The 26,179-nt window shown below is 42.2% G+C and overlaps 1 protein-coding gene across 1 annotated transcript; it reads right to left on the bottom strand.

Moving 5' to 3' along the window:
• Nucleotides 1-1,649: 1,649 nt before the first annotated feature.
• LOC134022112 (exportin-5) lies at nt 1,650-25,956 on the bottom strand. Its single transcript, XM_062463361.1, has 33 exons — nt 25,721-25,956; nt 24,930-25,051; nt 24,724-24,796; nt 24,497-24,634; nt 24,109-24,291; nt 23,974-24,000; nt 23,627-23,812; nt 23,423-23,499; nt 23,272-23,313; nt 13,216-13,312; nt 12,982-13,065; nt 12,675-12,800; nt 11,892-11,982; nt 11,636-11,764; nt 11,089-11,204; nt 10,823-10,978; nt 10,666-10,707; nt 10,492-10,581; nt 10,162-10,361; nt 9,983-10,082; nt 9,617-9,798; nt 7,607-7,707; nt 7,329-7,425; nt 7,089-7,224; nt 6,851-6,949; nt 6,724-6,770; nt 6,527-6,627; nt 6,354-6,413; nt 6,161-6,255; nt 5,966-6,073; nt 5,645-5,782; nt 4,718-4,888; nt 1,650-3,073 (listed from the first exon to the last, which is right to left on the bottom strand). Exons 1-33 carry the CDS (start codon nt 25,820-25,822, stop codon nt 2,924-2,926), a joined length of 3,666 nt encoding a protein of 1,221 aa, XP_062319345.1. The 5' UTR covers nt 25,823-25,956; the 3' UTR covers nt 1,650-2,923.
• Nucleotides 25,957-26,179: the final 223 nt, after the last annotated feature.

Here is a 26,179-nt window from a genome sequence, read left to right as displayed (position 1 = left end):
AATAATGAAACCCCTTTCAAACACGCTGCTTCAAACAACGTTGTCACTCGGGCAGTATCTTAGCTGGGATCGTGATTGAAACCGTACTATCTGATAACTGAAAATATGCTCATTTTTTTAAAAACAAGCTTACATTTTTTTGGGGGAAAACTGGCTAATATAACAAGTTTGTAGGAAATACGGTTGGACGAGTTTCCAATTGAACGTTGAACAGTACTGTTGTCTAGCAAGAAATTAATTTGTCCATACCTATATATGTAGCCAGAAGGAAATTTGATGTTTGCTATATCGAAATCACTATACTATAGTGGTCGTCTACTACACTAGCCTACAGTATCCACTCCAATCTTTCAGATATTGAATGGCATCGATTGCTCTTCAGAATTTATGATCATCAATTGATACCCCTTTTTATTGCTTTAATAATCTATTGGTCCCAACGCAATACTAGCTTGACAGCAGCACAAAAACAAAACAAAGCTGACAAAGTAGCTAGCTCTAACTGGTTGGTAGCTAATACTGTAGCTGTCTACCAGCTGGTAGGCTACATCCGGTGCTTTGGAGAACTGGGTATCAACTAAAGAGCACAACCTGGCAGGCATAATGTACCACTTTGTTCACCTTGCCGTCTGTGCTCCGTTTTGCTCCGAGCTTCAGACCTGAACCCCGGACTGGTAAGCAAGCTGTACAGCAGAACAAATTACTGCTGTGTGGGATTGCTAGAGTTAACCAGTGCAAAGGGGTTTAATACAGGGTGTTGATATCACAGCCTGGAAACATAGCTACTAGTAGCTACATAATGTTATCACCTTGGCCTGTGCCTGTGGTGTTTCTGCAGCTCTTTTTTTTTGCCATTTTAGCTAGCTAGCTCTAGCTATCTCCCAGAAGCTAATGAGCTACTGAACTGATGCTCTACTGTAGGTAGTCACGCGCAGGTTTGTGACGTTTGTGGCTAGTTAGCAACCGTTAGCTTCACTTTTCACCACAAAAACTTAAATTATGCATAAACCGTGCAACGGAACCTTCCAGCCGATACAAGCAACGTAATCGTTATCAAGGCGAGCATTTTGACACCGAGACTGTCTATGTAGGGTCAAAAATTGAGGGTCTAGTTAGGGTGGAATAATAAATAAATAATACATATATGAGAGAATATAGGTTACGTCTTGCCAAGGCCAAGCACACCCAACTATCATCTGTAGAAAAAGGGCAATATTACATTTGAGGCATTCAAAATTATGAATGCTTGGTAATCCACAAAAGTATATTACACAAAATGTTATTCATTTAGCAGAGGCTTTTCTCCAAAGTGACATAGAAATAGTATAAATTAAGTTTACAAAACATGTATTGCTATAAGTTCAATAAAGTAATTGATCAAAGATTGTTCCAGCCATCCTTATTGAGGTGGAACAAAGTCAACATCACTCAGACTTTAATCTTTCCATTACTGAAAACTAATGTTTCAGAAAATTCTGTATGATCTATATTATCAATGTTTTCCATGTGTTTTTTTTTTCAAACAATGGACTATATGGCATTTATTGTAACAGGATAATCTTATATTTGTATGTTACAGCTTGTCTCAACTAACAGTAGGCTAAGCAGTGGCAGGCACGAGTTTGCTGTACAATGCTTATCCCACAAAACCACTTCCAAGTTCTCTTTTATTTAAGAATGGCAAAATATAAACAGCACTACAGTTTAAATACATAGTCACCTATACAAGAACAGATCTCTTTTTGTCTTTAGTGTTGAATAACTGTAATACAAAATGGCCAGGTTAACAATCAATAACAGGGCAGAGTGGGTGGAGGTTAACAGGTAGTTCTCAAGAGAATTACATATTATCAGAAATTCATTTGTCATTTTATTCCCAAAACAGTAGGAAGAATATATTCAAAATCACCAGTTGCAAGAAGGGAAAACCTGAGGACCATCTCAAATTTATCAAAGCTTGACGCCTACCACCTTAACAGAAAGATTGAGATTACTCAATCATAACTTTTGGGGGGCATACACATTGGTGGCATTAAATTTGGACTCATTACAACAATAAAACACCCTCTGGAAACTGGCGAGGGTGGGTGTTTCACATAATAGGAATGTAATACTGCTCATTTGATTCTATTTGGGAGCAGTGTGAAAACAACAAGACACGTGAACGTGGAAAATAACTAGACCTTCCAAGCGATTATTAATTGTCGTTACTGTCCAAAACATTCCTTGTTAGTCAAAACCATTCAAAGTCTTGTACAGGCAGGGTGGACTAAGAATGGTCATCTTAGTCATTCATGGGATCCCAGTGAGCAGTTGATAAAATCCATCATGTCTTCACTCAACCGATGATGGCGTTGTGAGGCCACAGGAACAACATGGCTGGGTTTAGCACTACTGTAGCTGAGGTAGTGGAGCTACGCTAACACAACGTAGGCTAAATGCGTTACACAGGGACGCCCCAGTGGCGCGCACCACGTAGGCTAAGGCCTTACCGCAGGAACACGGGTTTGAATCTAACCCGCGCCATTTCATGCAGGTCCTAACCCTCTCTTCTTCACATTTCCTGCCTTTTTATTTTACTGTATCTGTCCCATTAAAGCAAAAATGCACTGAAAAAATATATATTTAAATACGTCACACAGAGGAAGAAATGTGCTATGTAAATACAATGTTATCAGAACTAACGCTAATCATTTGAGACACTTGAAATCTGTAACCTTTCGTAGCGTTTGGCCTTTCTGATTCTTGGCAAATTGCCAAAAGTTTGTGGTTTAACTTGCTCCATTATTTTATAGTATTTCCTTGTACCCTTAAAGTACGTTAATTGTTCAGAGGTATAAAATCATCTGTGGGTTAGCTTATCTAGTCATGGGATGGGTGTTACGTCCTTGTTCATTTTGAGGTATGTTGTGCTGCAGTGGTCCTAGATATCATCTTGTTGTGGAGAAAAGAGGGCAGCCAGACCACCCGTCTCACTGTCCAGAATGTCCCGTTTTTCTGGCTTGGGCTTCTTAAACAGTGACGGAAGGTTCCTGATGTGCACTTCCTTCTTGAACTGCTGGCCCAGAGCTTTCTGGAATGAAAACCAAAAAGAAGAGTTGAACAGAAAAATGACCATGACATCATAGAGATTATTTTTAAACCAACAGAATAAAACATTTACGATAATCAAAATAGATAAAGAGCACTAAACTAAGAGGAAACTTTTTTTACAGGTTGAACTGTCCTTTTAAAAAGGTACAATAGGCAAGAGAGAAAAAAAAAAGTGTTGTCCCCTTTTAATATGTGTAAGCAAATGAGGCCCTGACACAGACAGCTCAGTGCCAGTGGAATGTCAATATAAATATAGATTTTAAGAGCGGCCACTACTTTAAAGCCAATTTACAGCAATCCTATTCCAGCCAATCCTCTTTGGTGAGGCAGCCTTTTCTCCTTGGCTTATTTTGTCAATGCACAGCCAATGAAACTCGAACTGGAGGAAATCAAGGAAATTGGGGGTGCCTTTTCTCATATTTAAATGTATTTAATATTACCTGCAGCTTTATAAACATTCCCTGTTTCAATATCCATACTACATACTATTTACCGGTAGTAGTGTTGTCACAAAAACCGGTACTCCGGTAACAAGTTGGTACTCAAACCCCTAAAAATTGAGTACCGGGTCTATCTGGTACCCATGCAGAGGCTCTCTAAAATGTCGCTAAAAGTCACTAGATTTGTCATAAAATTGCAACATAGGACAAGCAGCTAATGCTGCAGGGGCTCCACTTAAAGTTGATGGCAGATAGATGACATAGTTTGCAGAAATTTGTGTTTTGGAGTTTGGGATGTATATTTACGTATTTTGAAGACGTAAAGAGCATGTAGAGCAACCAACATTTTAAGAGCCCCATGAAGGGTGTTGAATCCACTCTTTCTACTTCTTATATTAGATATTTTTGAGCTCTACAAATGATCTCCAAGTCATCTGCTGAGTATGCTTAAGGTCTACACTCAGTCCACACAATTATTTTGCCTTTAGGCCTACATGTATTTGTGACTGTATTTATGTGCTGTTGATGTCAAAAGTAGGCTACAGCCTTAGATATTCTAGGTTACTGTCAACAAATGAGAGATGTTCAGTAACCTATTTTTTTTTTTTTGCTTTTGTATCTAAAATGGTATTGAGTAGCGTGACATTTCACTGGTATTGGTACCGATTACAAAAATGTTGGTACCGTGACAACACTACTATTTAGTATGGCAAAAACATTTATCCCTATACATACATAGTATGTGAAATGCAGCAGGCCAAAAAAACAGGATGTCCTACTGCATCAGGTCAAATTTTGCAGTGTGCTAATCAGCATACTTTTCTGGCTATTCAGATCCACAATAATCAGCATAGTGGAAGATGCATCAACTGAACTAAAGACATTACAAACCAACAGCAGAGCTCTGGTTGCCTTCTGACAGTATGCATGTTGCTGGTCATTTTTTTTGCACCAACCATTCTTTTTCAAAAGCATTGACATTTTGCGCAAGAGGTCTAAAGTCAAGGCGCAATGTTATGACTAAATTGTATGTCCCAATTGTATGCACATTGCATGCAACAGTACGTACTTTGTAAGGGTAGCTGCCCTATGAACTAAAAGAAAAAGTATGCGATTTGAGACGCAGTACAGGTTCTTCATGAGAAGAGACAGAGCTCCCTCTCGTGGTGGAGGGTGGTACATACCCCAACGGTTCCAGCGATGAGCTTCTTGAACTGGTCTTTTCTCTTCTTGTCCCCCACTTTGGGTGCAGCGGGGTTTGGCTCCAGCAGCCTGTGGTCATACTGGTCCAGAGCTTCCATGCTGATGCCGGGGACCTGACTCATCACTACACGCAGCTCGACGTAGCGAGGACGCTAGGAGAAGACCGCAGCACATCAGCGGGTTCATACAGAGCCAAGAGAGAGAAAGACAGACACTGCAACAGTACGGTCTAAAGAAAAGCGTGTATGTACGCTATTTGGTCAAAAGCATGTGGACACCTGACCATCAAACCTATATGAGCTTGTTGCATATCCCATTCCCCCCAAAAAAGTCCATTTAGTCCAAAGAGCCTTAGGGAGGTTGGGCTCTGATGTCGGGTGATTAGACCTGGCTTGCAGATGGCATTAGATGCACAAATTGAGGTCAATACAGAACTGTTTCATTGAGTGTGGTTTGGAAAAACTTGACCGGCCTGCACATATCCCTGACTTAAACACCATCCAACAAACTTGGGATAGATTTTAAGGCCATCTGTAAGTCCGGTCTTATCACCCAACCTCCTGAATGGAATCAAATCCCACCTCAACATTCCAAGTTTATAGGAAAGCCTTCATAGGAAAGTGAATGCAGTAATAGAAACCAACTGGGAACTAGCTCCATATTAATGCCCATGATTTTGAGATGAGAAGTTCAACTCATTTACTGGGCAGGGTCCATGTACTATTGGCCATATAGTGTATGTATATTTATATAGTGCCCGCCATAATGTTTAGGACAAAGAAATGTAAAGAGCACATTCACAGGTTGTATTAAAAGGGTATTTTCATTTCAGATGGATGGACGCAGGCAGGCACTGAGTGAGAAGTTGGGCTTATGGCTGAGGTGGGATTGTTCCTCCAGAGACTCACCAGGTTTTCGTAGACGAGCATGGCCAGTTGTGTGAGAGCCAGGTTGCAGACCTCGTGCTGCCCGTGCATCTGCAGACCCTTCAGAACACTGGTGTAGAACCATGTGACTGCCTCCGGGAGAAGGTTACCGCCCACCACCTGGAGGACACACAGACGCAAAGACAGACACAGACTGAGTGAACAGAGTCACTGTTAGGTTGAGTGATAGAAATCTTTCTTTTCTTTCACTTTGCCTTTCTGATTCTGGCCCTCTACTTCCTCCAAACAGAGCCAGAGTCAGAAACAGAGTGACTGAAAAACACTTTTGTAGCTAGCCACTACCTGTCGTAGGAGTGCCCAGCAGACCATGGAAGCAGTGCGGTGACAGTTACTGGTGTCCTTCCAGGACAGGGAACTGAAGGAAATGGTCAGCAGCGTCATGTATATGTCCTAAAGAGGGGGGTGGAGAGATAAGAGAGAATGTGAGACAGTGTCAGAGAGATGGACAGAAACAAAAAGAGAGAGACATGTGCTTACCTCCTTTATGAGTAGACACTTCCCCAGGTCTGTCAGTTCGTCTGTGGACTGGGCATGAGAAGCGGGCACTGCCTCCGTGGACATCATCTCCTCGTCTGCAAACACACGCACCACCAGAGCGCCATCAAGCAACTGGTCGAGGACGGAGATCCGCGCCCCTAACACCTTACAAAGCTGTCAAACAGGAACTCACCATCCATGTCTTCTTTGTTCCCTGCTGGTTCAGGCACTTTTCTGGAGATGCAGCTCACCACTGTAGGGAGATAAGGTGGTGTGTCACAGCATTAGACCTGGTTCTCTCAGTACAGTGTGTGTGTGTGGGTGGGTGTGTGTGTGTGTGCTGAGAGGCGGGGGGAGTGGACTTACTGAGCAGGTCCAGAACCTCCTTGGTGACGAGGCGGACCAACTGCTCCTCCAACATTTCCTGGGTCACCTGGTTCTCCTCGCAGGCCTCCTCTTCCTCACTGCTGTACAGACGTGGCGATAGATGAAAGGACGCTAAACTTAACTTCACTCTCCCACTTTTCCCCCTCAAGCTTACTCACACACACTCTCTAACTCACCTCGCAGTGCTCCTCTGATTGATGATCTGCCACTTGAGGTTGAGTCTCTGTAGAAACAAAAGCGTGTCTATTCTACACATGATGTGACCGTGATGGCATGTGAGTGTGTGTGTCTGATGGCACTGACCTGCAGCATGTAGGCAAACAGAGGCCCCAGCAGGGGGCAGAGGAGAGAGTCGTAGTATTCCTGTGGGCAGGACAGCACCAGTTGCTTCAGGAACACCCGTAAACCACAAACACGGTTAAGGACAATATGGGCTTGGCTTCTACTGGATAATGAATCCAATAGCTGTTGGGTTATCCATGTAAATCAAACCGTAATTGTGACTGACTGGTTGGATGGGACAACCGTGAAGAAGGATATGGATCATGGGGCGGAGTCTGTGGTCAGGGACGTAGTCCAGAGAGACGAAGGCGGAGTCGACTATCTGTTGAGCTAGTGCCTCAATGGTGTAGAAGTCCTGCTGAAGAGAGAAGCCTGAATTCCCCAGGATGTGAAAACTAGAGAGTAAGAGAACAAGAGGGACAGAGAACAAGAGAGACAGTGTCAGAAAAATAGAGGCAGAGTGAAAGGGGCCGGTACTTGTCAAGGTTGTGAAGCTCACCAGTTGTCGTATAAGGTGCAGAAGAAGCCTTGCATGCGCTCCAGGTTGGTTTTATACACGGGAGAGTCGTAAATATCTAGCAGGGCCTGAGGGAGGCCTGGAGGTCAAATCAGAGGTCACAGCAGTACAATTATATTACTAGGGTTTCTAGAGTGGAACACCAAATACAGTACCACCAGAACAGCAGAATACATGTCAAAACTATAAAAGGCAGAGCAGCTGTACGGGTGTGTGGGTTGCCCCACACACAGGCTTGGGTACAACAGAATCCCTCTTACCTAGAACCACATTCTTCTCCACATCCATCACCTCGTAGGCCCGAGAGAAGGTCTCGCTCAGACGAGTTATGTTCTCAGGAAGGAACAAGCTGTTATGGGTTCTACACAGAAAGAAAGAGAGATACCGACATTGTCGTCACAATCGTTCACACACATACTTTCCGAACACCATTGTGTTGCACATCTTGGGCATGTTTTGCACTTGCCAAGAATTACTGTTAACCATAGAGATGTGCACTAATATACAGTGTAGTTCAGAGATTGTTTTAGATCCTGCAATTTTTGTATACCGTATTTCTTCGATTAAACACCGCCCTCGAATAAACGCCGCACCAAAAATGAACATTGTGTAATAAACGCCGCCCTCAATTAAACGCCGCACCAAAAATGAACATTGTGTAATAAACCCCGCCCTCTATTAAACACCGCACCAAAAATGAACATTGTGTAATAAACCCCGCCCAGAAATGTCATTTTAATGAACATTCTATTGTGTTGTACTAGGGGCCCACGCAGGGGCGTTGTTAGACATAAAACTCGACTGGGGCACAGGCCCCTGTTCATATCCCTTTTATTCTTTCAAGCTGCTGCGCACAATGCACTACTAGGCTATAGAAACTCCCCTTGCTTAACCCACTATACATAGTTCAGGGACCCAAGTCTGATATCAGCTTTGGCAGGGAGGGACATCAATAGCAAATGTGCATTTGCATTCATTTGAGCGCAAATCCTGTTTTTTTGAGCTTCATGTTATATTGTTTTTATGTTTTAGTCAAAGTAAGATGATTGGTAGGCCAATCATTTAGAAACTTTCTTTACTTTTGTAATGTTTTCTTAGCCTATCAATTCTGACTTGTGTGCAGAGTCCGACACCTTGACTTCTGTGTGTGTGCGTGCTGCTGCAGTGGCTATTTGGCAAGCTCAGAAGAGCGCACTGACATGGAATTCTGCATGCATCGGTTTGTGTCTTCGGCTAAACTGCTGTGATTTTACAAGCGTCGATACTGCGTTTATTTTTCCGGAATTATCAATCTAAATTCATGCATTGACTAATGAGAGTTATACTGGGGCACGTGCCCCAGTAAAAAGTGTAACGACGCCCGGGCGTCCCTGTCTGAATGTGCAAATATCACATCAACATAGCTACCTTACTGAGCAAATAACCCTAGCTAGCTAGAGACTAGCTGTTAGTCGGTATTAGAAGGGAAGCTTACGAATAAATAGCCAAAAACGAATAGCAGTCTAGCCTATTGCTAACACCTGTCTAGATTATATATTGAAAGAACTGAGGCAGGTGCTCTTGGGTTAGCAAGCTAAACTATAGTTTACATGGTTACAGTAGGTAGGTTTTTGCCATCTAGCTAGCTGTTCTTGCATTCCTTGCAAATCAGCGTTAATAAAAAGCAGATGAGAGAGCTAGCTAGTCTAGCTAACATTGACATTTGCTTGTTGCTTAATCAGTGATTTAGAAGACCGTACTGTTCAAACTAGCTTAGAAAATGTAATGTAGCGAACTAACAAGCTTGTCTAAAGACACATTAGCATGCTAGCGCAGCTAGCCTACAATACCGTATTTGTCAAATAAACGCCCTCAAATAAACTCCGCCCTCTAATAAAAGCCGCCCTCGAATAAAAGCTGCAACAAAAATGAACATTGTGTAATAAACGCTGAAGCGTTTAATCGAAGAAATACGGGATTTTGTATTGTGCCTATGAAAGTACCTATAATTTCCCCCAAGGATCAAATACAACTGTACTCCTCTACACATCCATGTGTCAGTACCATCAATACCACACACACACACACACACACACACACACACACACACACACACACACACACACACACACACACACACACACACACACACACACACACACACACACACACACACACACACACACACACACACACACACACACACACACACACACACACACACACACACACACACACACACACACACACACACACACACACACACACACACACACACACGCCTGCAGTACCTGATGAGAGCAAGCAGGTTGGGCAGCAGGGCCAAGATCTGGGCGGTGCAGGGGTTCCTGTAGATAGTAGCTCCGCTGGGGCTGAAGCCCACCACGAAGCCCCCCGCCTTGGCCTCCTCCAGATCGGTTGGCCAGCGGGCCCTCTTCACCACCCCCAGGATGGTGTAGATGCAGAAACTCAACTGTCAGAGGGGGGTGGAGGTGGGGGTTAAAGAAAAGTGTTAGCCATTCAGTATTACGTTTGAAATTGTTGGTGCTATGATATGGAGTAAACTGTGTTGTGTGATTAACTCACTCTCAACCAAAAAAACTGATTTGCCCAATTAAAACACAAAACTGAAGGCATGCATATTGATGCAGACATACCCGCGTCCTATTGATGGCTGTGGTGTCTTCTGCGCTGGGGTCGATCACCTGCTGGTCAGCACCAACAAAGGCTAGGAAGGCAGCTGGATCCCCCAGAACACTGACACGTAGAGAAAGGGATGTTACCACTTCATATACAGAGAGGGGTTGTGTGTGAGTGTGTGTGTGTGTGTACGTACTGCCTCATCTCGTCTGAGGTCCAGCGCACGGCCACTGAGCTCAAGAGCTCTTCCAGGAAGGCCTTCTGCTTGGCGTAGTCTTTGAACTGGTTACTGATGAGAACCAGGGCCTCCATCAGAGCACACTTCTCCATCTGCGTCAGCAAGGCCTCGTTGGAGAACAGCTTCTTCACGTGGTTATAGAGCATGTCGAAGCAGGGCTGTGCCAAGAGAAGGGGTGAGGCCACAAACATGGATTTCGGTTTGGTTTTGATGAGAAGGGAGAAAGTGGGTGGTCCAGTCAGCAAAAAACAACCATAACAGCAGTGGGACATTTTTACTTTTTCTTACCAGGATGAATTTCGGATAGTCTCTGCACATCTTGATAATGGAGGAGCAGGCGTGCCTCCTGACATTCTTTACCGCTCGTGTCCGTGGTGCCTGGAAAGGTTGGGATGGGTGAGGTTGGGACACCGACATGTCGGTTTTGTATGTTTTCAAAGTTGAAACTTCAAAACAGCTCACCTTGCTCTCCTCGACCACCTCAAATGTGATGGAGGCAAAAAGCTGTAGAGAAATAAAAGATGGCTCAATTCACTGCAAATGTGGCATTCAAGAGTCGGTTAGATTTTTTTCTCTATAAATAAATGAAATACCAGACTCTCACCGAAGTAGTGCTTACCTTGCAGAGGACCTGAGGCAGGAAGTGAGGTCGGTGTGTAACGAAGGGGAAGAGGGCGGAGACGTTGGTGAGGACGCAGGACAGGATGAGGGGGTCCCGGGTGTCGTAGTTTAACACGGCCTGCAGCAGCTCCATACCCTGCTCCACAGGCAGGTTCTATGAAAAAGTCAGAAAGCATTTGTTAGCATGACAGTAATCCTTATTTCCATTGTTAGGACCTTCCTTCGTGATAGAAAATCTAGACATGGAATACTTTGATCTTGTACCTCCTCTGGAACATTCTTGAAGATTTGCCCCACAACACTCTCTGTGAAAAAGGTCATGGCGTCCCATTGGACCACCGATGGAGAGAGAATGGAGCACAACCCCTCTGCTGTCTTAGCTAGAGAGCAGGCAGAAAAGGAGAAAGAGGGGGGAAAGGAAAAGGGGTTAATTGCGATTAATCAGACAGGCTCATTGGACTGCTAGGAAACTGTTCCAATGTACTTGGAACAGATAAAAATTGCAAATAAACTTGCAGGTTGGAATTTACCTTCATCACATGTACATCTCGATTTGAGCTGTTGGCTCAGAATTTAGAATACACAAAGAAACTTCCTAGCTCTTTGGACTTCTGTACATGTTGTCCGAGCCCACAGGGACTGCCCCCAGACCGCAAGAAGTTTCAAACTGCTACGCTCTCTCAAACCGAAACCAACCGCATGCACCGCAAGCACGATTTCCATCTCTATCTCCTTCACAATGAACTATAGCCTTTAAGGGGACGCTCCTGCACTTTCACAGCTGTCCACTGGGTGGCAAAGGCGCACTCACATGTGGTGGTCCCCATGTCGATGGGGGCGCTGATCTGATACTGCAGCCACTCGCCAGCGATCTGGAAGGTCTCCAGCGGAACGATCCGGCACGCGTTCCGTACCACCTCCCCCTGCTGTGCACGGAACGCTGGAGACATGGAGGACGGAGAGAGGGAGTCAGACGACGTCGCGGACAAGAATACTCCACGAGACAAAAGTGGGTGGACAGAAAGTGAGGATCCACGCTGAGGCCATCAGTAAGAAACGTCACTCACAGTTGAAGAAGAAGTTGAAGTCCTCGTCGCTGTCGAAGTCGACGCGTGAATACTCGCAGCTTGGACTGTCGTTCTTGGATGGAAAGCCTGTCTAAGAGACGGGACAGAGAGAGACACTGCTCCAGAGTACTGACTCATACTAACTAGGGATGCACCGATACCATTTTTTAAGGACCGCAGTTTCCCCTACCATTATATTAGGGGGGCGCCCTAATAAGTTGGTTGTTGTTCTTAGTCCTCAGATTGTTTAACCTTGTTTAATTTAATTAAGTTTATAAATAGTCTATGTAGCGGTCGGAGAATTGTGTATACTGCGCTGTGGAATGTTTAGTTTAGTTTTCGACAGTGGTCGGATTTTATTAATATAATGGCATTGGTAATATATTATTTGTGGTACCTATATTCTATAATATGCTGTGTCTGGAGTATGATAATTGTCTACGTTCTGTGTTGTTTTAGCAACACCACACTCACTCATTTAAGAAACTGAAAATTCCGCTAATTTCCTAGCAATAAATCTAGAAAAGAAAGCCGTGTCCAAGAGTTGTGTTCTAACAGACACCCCGGGAGCGAACACAATGCACCAACCAGCTACATATATTTAGTTATTTCATTTCTCACCTACATTACCATTGTCATTATATTTAAAAAAATTACGTGAGGTATTTGGTATCGGGGTATTTTTACGAGTACAAGTACATGAGCCTGGTATGGGTCCGATACCGATACCGGTGCATCCCTAATACTAACAATGCAACGAGACTAACATCTTATGGGGGATACCTTCACAAGGTTGACCATGGTGGCCCTCAGGTACTTGATGGTCATCTGGACAATGACAGGGTCCTTTGACAGGATCTCATGTCTGAACATTGTTCCCCACATCATCTGGGTGGATGACCTCAGAAACTGTACAGAAGACAGGAGAGAGAGTAAAGGGTTAAGACAAAAAATGTCTGTAAAGTTCTCGATTAGCTTGTTTTCCTTGTCATCTTTTCTCCTGTAACCACTGACAAGGAAGAATGAGAGCCATTCCGTCCAGACCTATCCAGTTGACTTACAATACAGCATTTAACCATCGGTGACTCACCTGACTGGGATGTGTGGTGAAGGACAGGAATGCCTCGGTGTATTTGCTGAGATTAGCAGGTACTTCCACCTCTACATCCGAACCCTGAGAACAAGAGCCCAGAGAACCAGGAACAGAGATGAGATTTACTCAAGCCAATCCTTAAATTCAGTCAAATATAGCAGCTTCTACAGTAGGCTTATTCAAAACAACATTATCATCCATGCAGCACAGGCACAGTACAGGTCCACTCACCACTAAGTAACAGAGCTGGCTGCCCAGGGCACATAAAACCTGACACAGTCTCTTCAGGAAGGTGTAGTGCCTCTCCACCACCCCCACCCTCTCAGATCTGAGGTACACAAATACGACAAACAATGTTTACAGTGGTTTAAAAAACACACATTACTATTTAAAGGTCCCATGACATGAACATTTCACTTTAGGAGGTTACTTAACATTAATATGAGTTCCCCTAGCCTGCCTTTGGTCCTCCAGTGGCTACAAATTTTGATAGGTGTAAACCAATCCCTGGGTATTCTTCTCTGCCTTTATGAAAATGAAAGCTCGAACGCTCCGATTTGAAAATGTTCCTCTTATGTCGTCATAAGAGGAAAGGTTACCTCCCCTTTCTCTGCTTTGCTCGCCCAGAGAATTTGGCCCGCCACTGAGAAAATTAGCTACGACCGTGCTAGTGTGGAAGAAATTGGGGTTTCCTGTGTGCTTACATTATTCACTAATCAATAGAACTAGTCATTGGATACTAGTTAGTACGTTCTCATGTAAGCTTGCTATTAATAAGAGTATATTGTGTCTATGTGCCAGGGTTAATAGATGTTCGAGGTCAGGAGAAAGTACTGGCTAAACGTTCCTTGTCATGACTACAAGGAGAGCTCCAACTATGAACTCTCTAGTCTGAGAGTTGTCACGTGTTGGGAGCAGTGAATCTTTCTCTGAGACTGTTGTAACGTCATTAATGCCTGACTGTCACAATCTATGTTTACATTCTTGTGCCCTATAAAAGATGGTCCTCTGGCTTTCAGAGCGGAGAGAGACATGATTGAGACCTAAGCCTGGTGTCGTGTTGTCATTTTATTGTCAGGGGTCTGGTTTTCTCTCCCAATCTGCAGATTGATAATACATATTAAAATACAGAACTCAACTGAACTTAGTCACTCCGTTTATGAAGAGACGGACAAAACACTTTCTTCATCACTAGCGTGATATTGTTTTTTCCTCAAGAGACATCATGGCTTGCAAACGACCGAAGCACGGCAGTTAGCCTTGCCTCTCTCCTCCTCATAGCATTTAAAGCAGGGGTGGGGAACGTCCGGCCCAAAATCATTTGGTCTGGCCCGCCATGGCACTGCAGGAACCATATTTGGGTGTGCTTTGCCTTCGGCAAGGGCACAACCTTTGTTCTCTCACACATATATTATTATTGTGAGAATGCTGTTAAGCATTCTCACTATTGTTTTCCTGTTTCTCTTTATTAGGTTCCTCCGGTAGGAGGGAACCTATTGTTATTGTTGGTATTCTTATTCTTCTTATTATTTTTCTTCTCCTTGCGCCCCAATATCTCAAAAAGTCCCTGATCATAAATTTTCTAATTTGGCACATTGATACTACATCCAAGTGGGTACCCCCACACCAAATATGGGCCACATCGGACCATAGGGGGCGCCACAGGCCACGCCCAAAAGTCCGATTTTCAAAGTGATGGCATTTCCACCCCATTGCTCCAATTCTTCTGAAACTTGGTGTGCATGCCTCATTTTTCATGAGGAACAAAAAAGCCTCAAGGACCCATAAGGTCCGCCATGATGGATTTTCCTGTACTGTGATAATTTGGGAAAACCTTCAAAATTCCTCTTCTCTTGAATCAAAGGTGAAATTGACTTGAAATTTGGTACAGATATGTATCATTGACGTATTTAAAAACGTTACTTAAGGCAATTGAATCAAGTACAAAATGGCTGAAATGGGTGTATTTATGTAAATGTCCACATTGCCTCAATATGTTTGTGTCACTAAATCAAATGTATTTTTGAAGGATGGTTCAAACCTAATAGGCTTTAAGGTGACATGCCCCTGAAGTATCATGCAAAGTTTCACCTTGATATGTCAAAATATGACTGAATTACAGCTGTTTGAACTTGGACCAAATCTGACAATGCTTGCCATTGGAGAAACTGCTTTTTTTATTATCCAGTTGCTGAACTTTGTGTCATCCATGTCTGGGAATGGCTCAATTGGCTGAGGAGCTCAATTGGCTGGCTAAATTGGCTTACATTTGAATACCTGTTTAGTTAAACAGGATGACATCGTTCTGAAGTACCATGCGCAATTTTACCTTGATATGTCAAAAGATCATTGAATTACAGCTGTTTAAATTTTGGCTGAATCGAACAATGTGTGCTACAGGAGAAACGGCTTCTTTGTTATATACAGTAACTGACCACATGTTCTCAGCCTTGACGGTAGCTCAGTGGATTGAAACGGTGTCCTGCAAAGTGCAAGGTCACAGGTTTGAATCCAGCCACTGCCTTTGGGAATGTCATAATTTTGATTATCTGTTTAGTTAAACAGGATGACATCATTCTGAAATACCCTGCGAAACTGCAATTTTACCTTGACATGTCAACCGTTTCTTAACCTTTGTCCCAAAGCTGACCAAAGCTAATACTCATATCAAGCAGTCGGAGCACAGATAGATAATCAGCGTCAGCACCCTTGTGTACCCAGCATGCAGTGCGGCATGTCAAAAAACGCAAAGACTTGTGGAAAATAGTTTGGTTACAACAGCCGTGCGAGGGATTTCAGTTGTTGTGTTCATTCAGTTAGATGTTTGTAATGTTATTGTTTGTTAGTTAATATAATCTTGTTGGTCACCCTGATTGTGCATGTTGTGTAGTTTAATGGGACCAGAGAGTCGGCTGCTGTACTATCACAAGCTATTCTCGCAAGCAGCTGACCCTAACCCTAGCAACGTGAGCTCTGCCTAGCCCTGTTGCCCACATCACTATTGTTAATTGTGCATTGACTGAGATTCTGGAAAGAGATCAACTCAAGAAGAGTTTCAATATCCTATAAAAAGCTAATACTCTACCCTTTCTATTCATAAAATCTCAACAGTTGCTGTGTAGCAGAGAGGGTAGAGAGACTGACTTGTAACCTTATGCTCATGAGTTCAAATCCCCATTCAGCCTATTGTCGTTGGCCAAACATGAAGTAGTTTTGCTCTCATGTTGTCCAAGTCTCGATCTTCTACAGTGTACATGTTTATAATATTTAGCCATTTTGCGGAGGAACCCGCATCGCTGCTTGCAGCTATATTTATTATTATTATTATTGTGAGAATGCTGTTAAGCATTCTCACTATTGTTTTCCTGTTTCTCTTTATTATTATATCAACTTCTTAGTTCTTCCGCCGTTTTTTGGCCTTTAACTAGTTCTGCATACTTTCACCGATTCCTACAATGTATGTATCAAAACGTTCAGCTCCTTCAGGAGATGTTGGCTATGACTTTTGGTATTTCTCACTTTTATACTTTTTAAGACATTAAGGTTTTTGTGCAAATTATTCTCCCATTAAAAGTAATGGTAAATCCTTTCAAATCATTAAAAAGCTTCCTCCTCTTTCAAACGTAACTACTTCAGCATACTTTCAGCTAGAGACACCATTCTACCTTTAAAATGTTCACAAGACATTCAGCTATTCCCAAATGATTCAGCTTTTTCAAATATTCAGCCAATTTTGAATTATGACAGTTTGAAATACATTAAAATGTTTGCTCCTTCTTGATTTTTATGAATGAGCAGCCAGCAGTGGCACACTCTGCTGGCTGCTCTTTTTCTGATATTCAACTAAATTGTCAAACAAATTCCTCTAACATTCATATGGTTTAACTTACATAAACAAGTTATACATTAAAATGTAGTAAAAATTGTCCTCTTTCAGCCAATGTAACTACTAAAGAGCTCACATTTACAGATTTTCAGCTATGAGCCTTGAAGCGAGAGCAGCCTTTCAAATTCTCTCACTAACTTCAATGGAGAGGTGGGTAAAATTCGTCAGAGAAAGCAGGAAGGAAGACGATTTCGAAACTGCCGGTAGAGACATATTTCTGACCGCACAGACATATAAAAGACATCTCTAGTTTCGGCAGAGTCTTGGGTCTCGGAAAATATCCTCATTTTATTGATTGGACGTGTAGTTTTGCGTCTAGGTCAACTTGTTTGAGGTGTGGATGCCATCACCGTGGCAACCAAACAAACAAGCACCAGGAAAGCAAAAGGAACACGTTTTTGAAACTGCAGGTAGAGTCGTATTTCTGACTGCACAGACATATAAAGAATATCTCTGGTTTCGGCAGAGTCTTGGGTCTCGAAAAATATCCTTATATTTTGGATTGGACGTACAGTTTTGCGTCTAGGTTATCTTGTTTGAGGTGTGGATTCTAGCTACATTTCTCTTATTCTCTGCCCTCAGCGCGTTAGCAATCATAGCTGCACCATCACCGTAACGACAGACACGCACCACTCAGTCTCTCACACAGGTGATTGGTACGTTTACTTGACCATGAGAAACACGATTACTAGCAATTGTCGGTTTATGCCAATAATACGATTACTCCGTTTACATGTGTAATTGGGTGTGCTCAAGCCTTCGGCGAGAGCACAACCTTTGTTCTCTCACATATATATTTATTATTATTATTTATTTTTGCCCCCCTAAATCTTTGTCAATATTTGGCCTACATAGACAACCTAGGTGTCAAAAGTTTCGTCTTGGTAGCGATTGAGTTGCTTGTATTTTTATTTACGTTCCATTGCATGGTTTAGGCTCAAGTTAAGTTTTTGTGGCGAAAAGTGAAGCTAACGGTGGCTAATTTGCTAGCCACAGTCACTGACGTTACTAACGTCACTACGTCACTAACGTCACGAAAACACGCGTGACTACCTGTAGCAGAACATTCGTTTCGCATCTGTTAACTTGGGGGATAGCTAGGCTAACTATAGCTTTACTGCAAGGCAGCTGCAGAAACGCCACAAGCAAAGAGGCCAGGGTGATAACTATTTACTCATTTTACTTTGTGATGTGAAACACAATTGTGAAATGTACAATATTAGCTGATATTATTAAGGAAGTAGGCCCACATCTACTTTCGGAAACGGTAGTCTACTATTTCACTGAAGCATTAGCATGACATTAGCCTCTGTTGCCCGGGCAACACACACTACAGTGGTCTATGATGCATCTGTTTTCAATCGTTAAAATAAAAATTTCTCACAAATACATTTTCGTTGTAGTATTTATTATGACATTACAAGTAAACGATTTGTTGGTGAAATTATCATTACCTGTGGTTTCAAACCAGTGTTGCTCACTGCAACGCTGTAGCCTACGCGAGACACACTACAAAAACATCTACACAGCTGTAGGAAGTCAAACGGCGACAGAACATGTTCGGCACTCCCCTTACTTAAATCAAAAGTCTTTCAATAGGTGAAACTATCTGACTACTAACTTGAACTTCATTGCCACAGCCTTAACTTTGTCAATCTGTTCATGAAAATAATTAATTTCAGCCTAAACCGTACAACGGAACGTTAAATACAATTCAACCAACGCAATCGCTACCAAGACGAACACAGCAGTAGTCTAGTACTGTACTGTACAGTAGTAGCATTTACCGGGGCAGCTTCTCCACACAGGGCTATATCGCATTTTGCGTTGTTACTGACAATGATCGCTACCAGTGAGCTTTTTATGAATGAGCGATTTTCCACTAAATAAATGTCAAGCTTATTTTGGGGGCATATTCAGTTAGTAGATGGTAATGTTTGAATCGCGATTCCATCTTCTACTGCCGGGTAAAGTCGTAGAATAATCTTCAAAGGAGGTTCTTTATTCATGAATGAATGCAATGAGTAGGCTACATGCCTGAAAATATCACGAGAAGGGAAAAACTTAAAATGACGTTTAAGTCATAGAGATTAGGTCAATTTTTACACCGGTCGGACAAATTTATTCGTTTTGATTCAACGATGAGGCTGCCTCTTGCAGGGGAAATGACAAGACATCTATTTCATTCTACACTTCACTCGTATTTTCAGTTGTAAATGAGCAGCAACGTCACGAAAACTCGCGTGACTACCTCTAGCAGAAAATTAGTTTAGCAGCTCGCTAACTTCTGGGAGATAGCTAGGCTAACTATAGCTTTACTGCAAGGCAGCTGCAGAAACGCCACAAGCAAAGAGGCCAGGTGATAACTATTTACTAATTTTACTTTGTGATATGACACACAATTGTGATGTGTAATGTACAATATAAGCTGATATTATTAAGGAAGTACATCTACTTTCGGAAACAGTAGTCTACTATTTCACTGAAGTATTAGCATCATGACATTAGCCTGTGTTGCCCGGGCAACACATACTACAGTGGTCTATGATGTAGCGTTATCTGTTTTCAATCGTTAAAATAAACATTCCTCACATATACATTTTCGTTGTAGGATTTATTCTGACATTAGTAAACGATTTGTTGGTGAAATTACCATTACCTGTGGTTTCAAACCAGTGTTGCTCACTGCAACGCTGTAGCCTACGCGAGACACTACAAAAACATCTACACAGCTGTAGGAAGTCAAACGGCGACAGAACATGTTCGGCACTCCCCTTACTTAAATCAAAAGTCTATCTAACTACTAACCTGAACTTCATTGCCACAGCCTAAACGTTGTCAATCTGTTCATGAAAATAATTCATTTCAGTTTAAACCGTACAACGGAACGTTAAATCCAATTCAACCAACGCAATCGCTACCAAGACGAACACAGCAGTAGTCTACAGTAGTACTGTGCCGTAGTAGTACAATTTACCGGGGCAGCTACTCCACACAGGGCTATATCGCATTTTGCGTTGTTACTGACAATGATCGCTACCAGTGAGCTTTTTATGAATGAGCGATTTTCCACTAAATAAATGTCAAGCTTATTTACGTTTTGGGGGGCATATTTTCCGTTAGCAGATGGTACTGTTTGAATCGCGATTCCATCTTCTACTGCCGGGCAACGTCGTAGAATAATCTTCAAAGGGGGTTCTTTATTAATGAATGAATGCAATGAGTAGGCTAAATGCCTGAAAATATCATGAGAAGGGAAAAACTTAAAATGACGTTTAAGTCATAGAGATTAGGTCAATTTTTACACCGGTCTGCCCAATTTATTCGTTTTGTTTCAACGATGAGGCTGCCTCATCCTCAGCAGGGGGAATGAGAAGACATCTATTTCATTCTACACTTCACTCGTATTTTCAGTTGTAAATGAGCAGCAAAAAAGAAATGCTTTTAAATCTATGTCATCTTTATAAATAATAAGTATGCATTTTTATATAAAATATACAGAAATATCAGTTGTAAAAATGTCATTCAAAAACGGACCCCTGTGCAACCGACGCAAGCAAGCACACCCTACAATTTCCCCAGAAATTGTACCCTCTCTAGTTAGTTATGCGATTACTCAATAAACACGTCTACATGATTCTTTTTTATTAATCGTTGTATGCTCCACGGACAACACTTGCACCATCATCCTTCAGCAACAAAGTGTCGCCGTGTCTTCCTGTATCGGCCCTACTGCTGTATGTTTCATTCCATCAACACATTGAATCCAACTAAGAAAGCCGAGTAAACGCATAGGCTACATCTGCTACTGCTAATACTATCCCAACTATAATTTAATCTGTTAAAACGATAATATTCTTGTTACGACTAGCTAGCCTACTTCTTCTTCTGTTTAACAGTTCAGCTTTCAGCTTCTCCCACATTGTAGGCTATTTTAGCTCTTAGCTTTGTTAAGATGATGCAGTTCAGCTTCCACACTGCCTCTTGTGTGACCCACACATTTTTTAAATTCATTTCAGCTTGCGGGTATTTTCTCATTTCTCACTTTTATACTTTTAAAAATATTAAGGTTTTTGTGCAAATTATTCTCCCTTTAAAAGTAATGGTAAATCCTTTCAAATCATTGTTGGAATGCTGCTCCAGCCCCTTTCAAAAATACCTTTCGGTTGCTTTGAAGCTTCAGCTTATAACTTTCTACTAAATTTTCACTATTTTCAGCTTTTTTAGCATGGTCAGCTATCCCCATTCAGGTTTTCAGCATTCTCACTGCTGTTTCGCAGGAACAGCCTTTTCTAGTTATTTTTTTTTTTTTTTTTTTTTTTTGCCCCCCTAAAACTCAGTCAATATTTGGCCTACATAGACAACCTAGGTGTCAAAAGTTTCGTCTTGGTAGCGATTGAGTTGCTTCTATTGGAATTTACGTTCCGTTGCATGGTTTAGGCTCAAGTTAAGTTTTTGTGGCGAAAAGTGAAGCTAACGGTGGCTAATTTGCTAGCCACAGTCACTGACGTTACTAACGTCACTAACGTCACGAAAACACGCGTGACTACCTTTGGCAGAACATTCGTTTCGCATCTGTTAACTTGGGGGATAGCTAGGCTAACTATAGCTTTACTGCAAGGCAGCTGCAGAAACGCCACAAGCAAAGAGGCCAGGGTAATAACTATTTACTCATTTTACTTTGTGATATGACACACAATTGTGATGTGTAATGTACAGTATAAGCTGATATTATTAAGGAAGTACATCTACTTTCGGAAACAGTAGTCTACTATTTCACTGAAGTATTAGCATCATGACATTAGCCTGTGTTGCCCGTTAAAATCGTTAAAATAAACATTCCTCACATATACATTTTCGTTGTAGGATTCATTCTGACATTAGTAAACGATTTGTTGTGAAATTACCATTACCTGTGGTTTCAAACCAGTGTAGCTCACTGCAACGCTGTAGCTTACGCGAGACACACTACAAAAACATCTACACTACACAGCTGTTTAGAAAGTCAAACGGCGACAGAACATGTTCGGCACTCCCCTTACTTAAATCAAAAGTCTATCTAACTACTAACCTGAACTTCATTGCCACAGCCTAAACGTTGTCAATCTGTTCATGAAAATAATTAATTTCATCTTAAACCGTACAACGGAACGTTAAATCCAATTCAACCAACGCAATCGCTACCAAGACGAACACAGCAGTAGTCTAGTACTGTACCGTAGTAGTACAATTTACCAGGGCAGCTTCTCCACACAGGGCTATATCGCATTTTGCGTTGTTACTGACAATGATCGCTACCAGTGAGCTTTTTATGAATGAGCGATTTTCCACTAAATAAATGTCAAGCTTATTTACGTTTTGGGAGGGCATATTTTCAGTTAGCAGATGGTACTGTTTGAATCGCGATTCCATCTTCTACTGCCGGGTAACGTCATAGAATAATCTTCAAAGGGGGTTCTTTATTAATGAATGAATGCAATGAGTAGGCTAAATGCCTGAAAATATCATGAGAAGGGAAAAACTTAAAATGACGTTTAAGTCATAGAGATTAGGTCAATTTTTACACCAGTCTGCCAAATGTATTCGTTTTGATTCAACGATGAGGCTGCCTCTTGCAAGGGAAATGAGAAGACATCTATTTAATTCTACACTTCACTCGTATTTTCAGTTGTAAATGAGCAGCAAAAAAAAAAGCTTTTAAATCTATGTAATCTTTATAAATAATAAGTATGCATTTTTATATAAAATATACAGAAATATCAGTTGTAAAAATGTCATTCAAAAACGGACCCCTGTGCAACCAACGCAAGCAAGCACACCCTACAATTTCCCCAGAAATTGTACCCTCTCTAGTATTAGGTGCATTATTCGTTGGCAGCAGCACTATTTTAATATGTGAAAGAGGACCGTGGAGGCGCGCAGCGTTGCGTACCAATGTACCAAAAATGTTTTGCTGGCACGGAAAAATCTGTGCCAGCTAACATCACAAACTTCACCAAAGAGAAGCAGTTCCAGCCATCACATTAGGGGTGAGTTAATAAAATGTTTGACCAAATATAGCAGGCACATTTTTACGTTGATAATTCTGTACGGCCCCCGAATGATTTTATAAATATCCAAATGGCCCTTGGCAGAAAAAAGGTTCCCCACCCCTGATTTAAAGCTATAGACACAGAAATGGCACGTCCTAAGGAAAGCTCATTCTGGGACTGCTCATAGTGGCTGTAATTCTGCACCAAGGCTGAATTTCGGGAAAGAGACTTCAGATACAGTATTAGGGGACCACTAAGGCCTATATAAAAGCATCCAAAAACAACATGCCATGGGACCTTTAATAGACATATTTGTGCTAGCTGGTAAGTTTGCTAACAGTGCAAGTTAGCAATTGTGTAAATACTCACTGTGTGGGGCTTTGGTTGCTAATCGCTGCTCCATCTGCTGTCCTGTAACCACACACACACGACAGTGGTCAGCCAGAAAAAAAGGATATTTGGAACATAACATGGAGAGGAGGGGGGGTGACAGGTGAAGGGCCTGACCAATAGTACTCACTGTGCAGCAGACAGGATGTAGTGCATGGCAACATCATCAAACAGCACCATGAGTGGCTTCCTGTCCTCCAACTTGCCCTGAAAGTCACGTCAGGCGCAGAAAGATGACACAACAGTGAACACAGGAAATGCATAACCCCTGCCCCATTTCGCACGACAGGACTACTCTCACAGGAGCTTCCCTAGCTCGGCAGCGGATTCGAACCTTGCGGCTGACGGCGATGAGCAGGCACTCGGCTGCCTCCAGCTGCAGCTCCGCCTCACTCAGCAGCAGGCACAACATTTCCAGCAGGCGGCAGTTGTCGTTTGTGATGTGGGCCAGGGCCACCCAGTCTATGTAGCCTGCCAACGTGTTCAGGGTCGCCACGGCTACCCGACAGTGAGCCTTGGCCTGATGGGATGGGGGGGACATAGAATAGAACAGAATTGTCTTGCAGTTGTCTTAGTTTATTTTAAAGAATGACATGAATGAGTCATAATGTTTAATTATGAGTAATTGTAATTAAACAATAATACAACATTATTGTATGTTTAATTACAATTGTACCCTACCTGTAATTCCTGCCCAGGTATTCTTTTCTGGGAAGACAAAAACAAATCATTTTACAAAATGTCATGGCAAAATCTTCTAAAACACAGAGCAGAGGGACTCATCGAGACAGCAATGAGAGCTTGCCAATGACTGACCAGTCGACGGTACTCGTCAACGTTGAGCTGCAGTATGGTGAGCAGGAAGCTGAAGATGCTGTCCATGTTCTGCGTGAGGGTCTGCTGGATGTCACGTCTCCGCTGGGTGGGGAGCGTCTGGAAGGTGATTACGTCTTCCGCCAGTCTCAGCAGGATGAGCATCACCAGCTCTGTCTGTGCCTCCTAGGAGACATATTCACTGTTTGGCTTGCTATCTCTACATGATTCTGTGTATGACCATGTACATAATACATCCATGAACTGGTATGCATACAGTACATCAGCTCAGGATATGCTGTTCTTTTTCTCATTGTTTTCATGGTTATTAAGTTAATGTTTATGTGTGACCCTTAGGTCACGGGGCTCTGAAGGAGAACAAGAAGCTTACCCCTTGACTAGTAAGTGTCTCCATCTCTTTGAGCATGTCTGGCCAGTGTTGAGGCCATTCTCTCTTTATCATCTCTACCACAATGCGCGAGAGCACATCTTTGACGTGGCTCTGCTCCTGCAAAATAGGATGAGTGCCCTGCAAGGAGAAGGAGAAGTTTTTTTGTTGCTTTTTTTGGAGTCATAATAGTCAACATGTCTAACTGTCATTTCACCTATATGACCTACATTTGATAACAGCCCCATGGCACAGTTCTTTAGTTGGACTTTCTCTTGCTGTGGCATGTTGTTCCATCTGAACCTGCTCTCAAAAAGAAGAATGTCAAATACATTTTAACATTAGAATGTGCTTGGCCTTAGATGTTTTTTCTTTCTTTCAATACAGTAAGTTTGTTAATGGTTTGTACATTATATAATTCTAAAGCATCACCCACTTGATCACATGCTCCAGTATCTGTAGACCAAAGTGCCTCACTACTGCTGTTTGAGATTTTTCAGCTAACTGAAGGCCACACGGGACACAGAATGGGCACTTCTCTTTGAACTCTTCGCAAAACTAGGAGAAAATATGTATTTTTATTTTAGACATGTTTACAGGTGATGAATTGAAACAAAGCATGAATAATAGACAGTGATAGCACCACTTCGCGTTGTCATGCTATTTCCATTCATAGAGAAATGTCAGTGTTCTGTCAGCTAGATTATTGCAATACGCAGCTGTACAGGTGACCCATCCTTGACTCCCTTGCCTGGTAGTGTGGTAGTCACGCACGGTCATGGATGGGGGTTGCTAGCAAGTTCACCGGCAGATGACAAATAGATGAATAAGACGTATATGAGTACATTTTAAGCATATTATTCTTTCATTCAGTTTTACGTTCACGTCACCCAACAAAGGCATCTAGAAAGCCCTAAATAAATTAATGAATTCCCTGAGACCTGGAGGATAACCTAGCTAAACAGCAACGGTGATGCTTCCCAGCTAGCTAGATAGCTAGCCAACGAGATTCGTAAGTTGCAACATCTGGCAAGCCAACTAGTTTGGGTCTATTATTAACATCTGACTAAATATGTTCAACGCACTCAGACTAATCGCATTTACTTCAAACTATGTGATAAATGTAGTTCATTGACTCAATTAATTCAGAAAGCTAACGGGCTGCCGTTAACAAGTCAGCAACACACCCTAGCTTGCATGCTACACTGTTCTAGCTAAATTGGCTACCTTTAGGGCCTCCAGTCGGTATATTTGGCTTGATTCTGCGTCCATCATCACGTTCACAGCTTTGATAAGCTGATCACACATCGCAGCCACAGGTTCTGCCATGGTTTCAATTTGCTTCTTAGCTAAGAAAATTAGGTGAAAAGGTACCGCACTATGCAAAACACCTGCAGAATAGTACTCTGAACGCGCATGGAAATCTTCTCAGCATGTTCATTCGTGCAACGTGCTACGCAACAACGTTGTGTTCGAAGCGAGCTGAAAGGGAATTATGGGACTTGTAGGTCCCAGACAATACAGAAAAAATAAATAAATGTAAAAACCAATAAAATATGCCTTTTTAATCAAACATAAAACACTTCCTCTATTGTATTTCTTTTTAAAATAGTTTGTTCTGTTTTATTCTATAACAATGTCTGGGTACTCGGGTTTTTAAAATACGCCTGTCTGATTGTAGGCGCT

Source organism: Osmerus eperlanus, chromosome 6 (assembly GCF_963692335.1).
Source record: "Osmerus eperlanus chromosome 6, fOsmEpe2.1, whole genome shotgun sequence".
Taxonomy (NCBI): Eukaryota; Metazoa; Chordata; class Actinopteri; order Osmeriformes; family Osmeridae; genus Osmerus; species Osmerus eperlanus.
Note: the sequence above shows the minus strand (reverse complement) of the source record. Positions and strands in the feature narration are given on the sequence as shown.

What these genes read in the sequence shown, in the direction of transcription:
- LOC134022112 (XM_062463361.1), bottom strand. Translation starts at nt 25,822, where the DNA reads ATGGCAGAACCTGTGGCTGCGATGTGTGATCAGCTTATCAAAGCTGTG. An exon ending in TTGACGAGTACCGTCGACTG is followed by an intron (nt 24,001 to 24,108) that starts GTCAGTCATTGG and finishes TTGTCTTCCCAG; the next exon opens with AAAAGAATACCTGGGCAGGA. An exon ending in AACCTGCTTGCTCTCATCAG is followed by an intron (nt 7,708 to 9,616) that starts GTACTGCAGGCG and finishes CTTTCTGTGTAG; the next exon opens with AACCCATAACAGCTTGTTCC.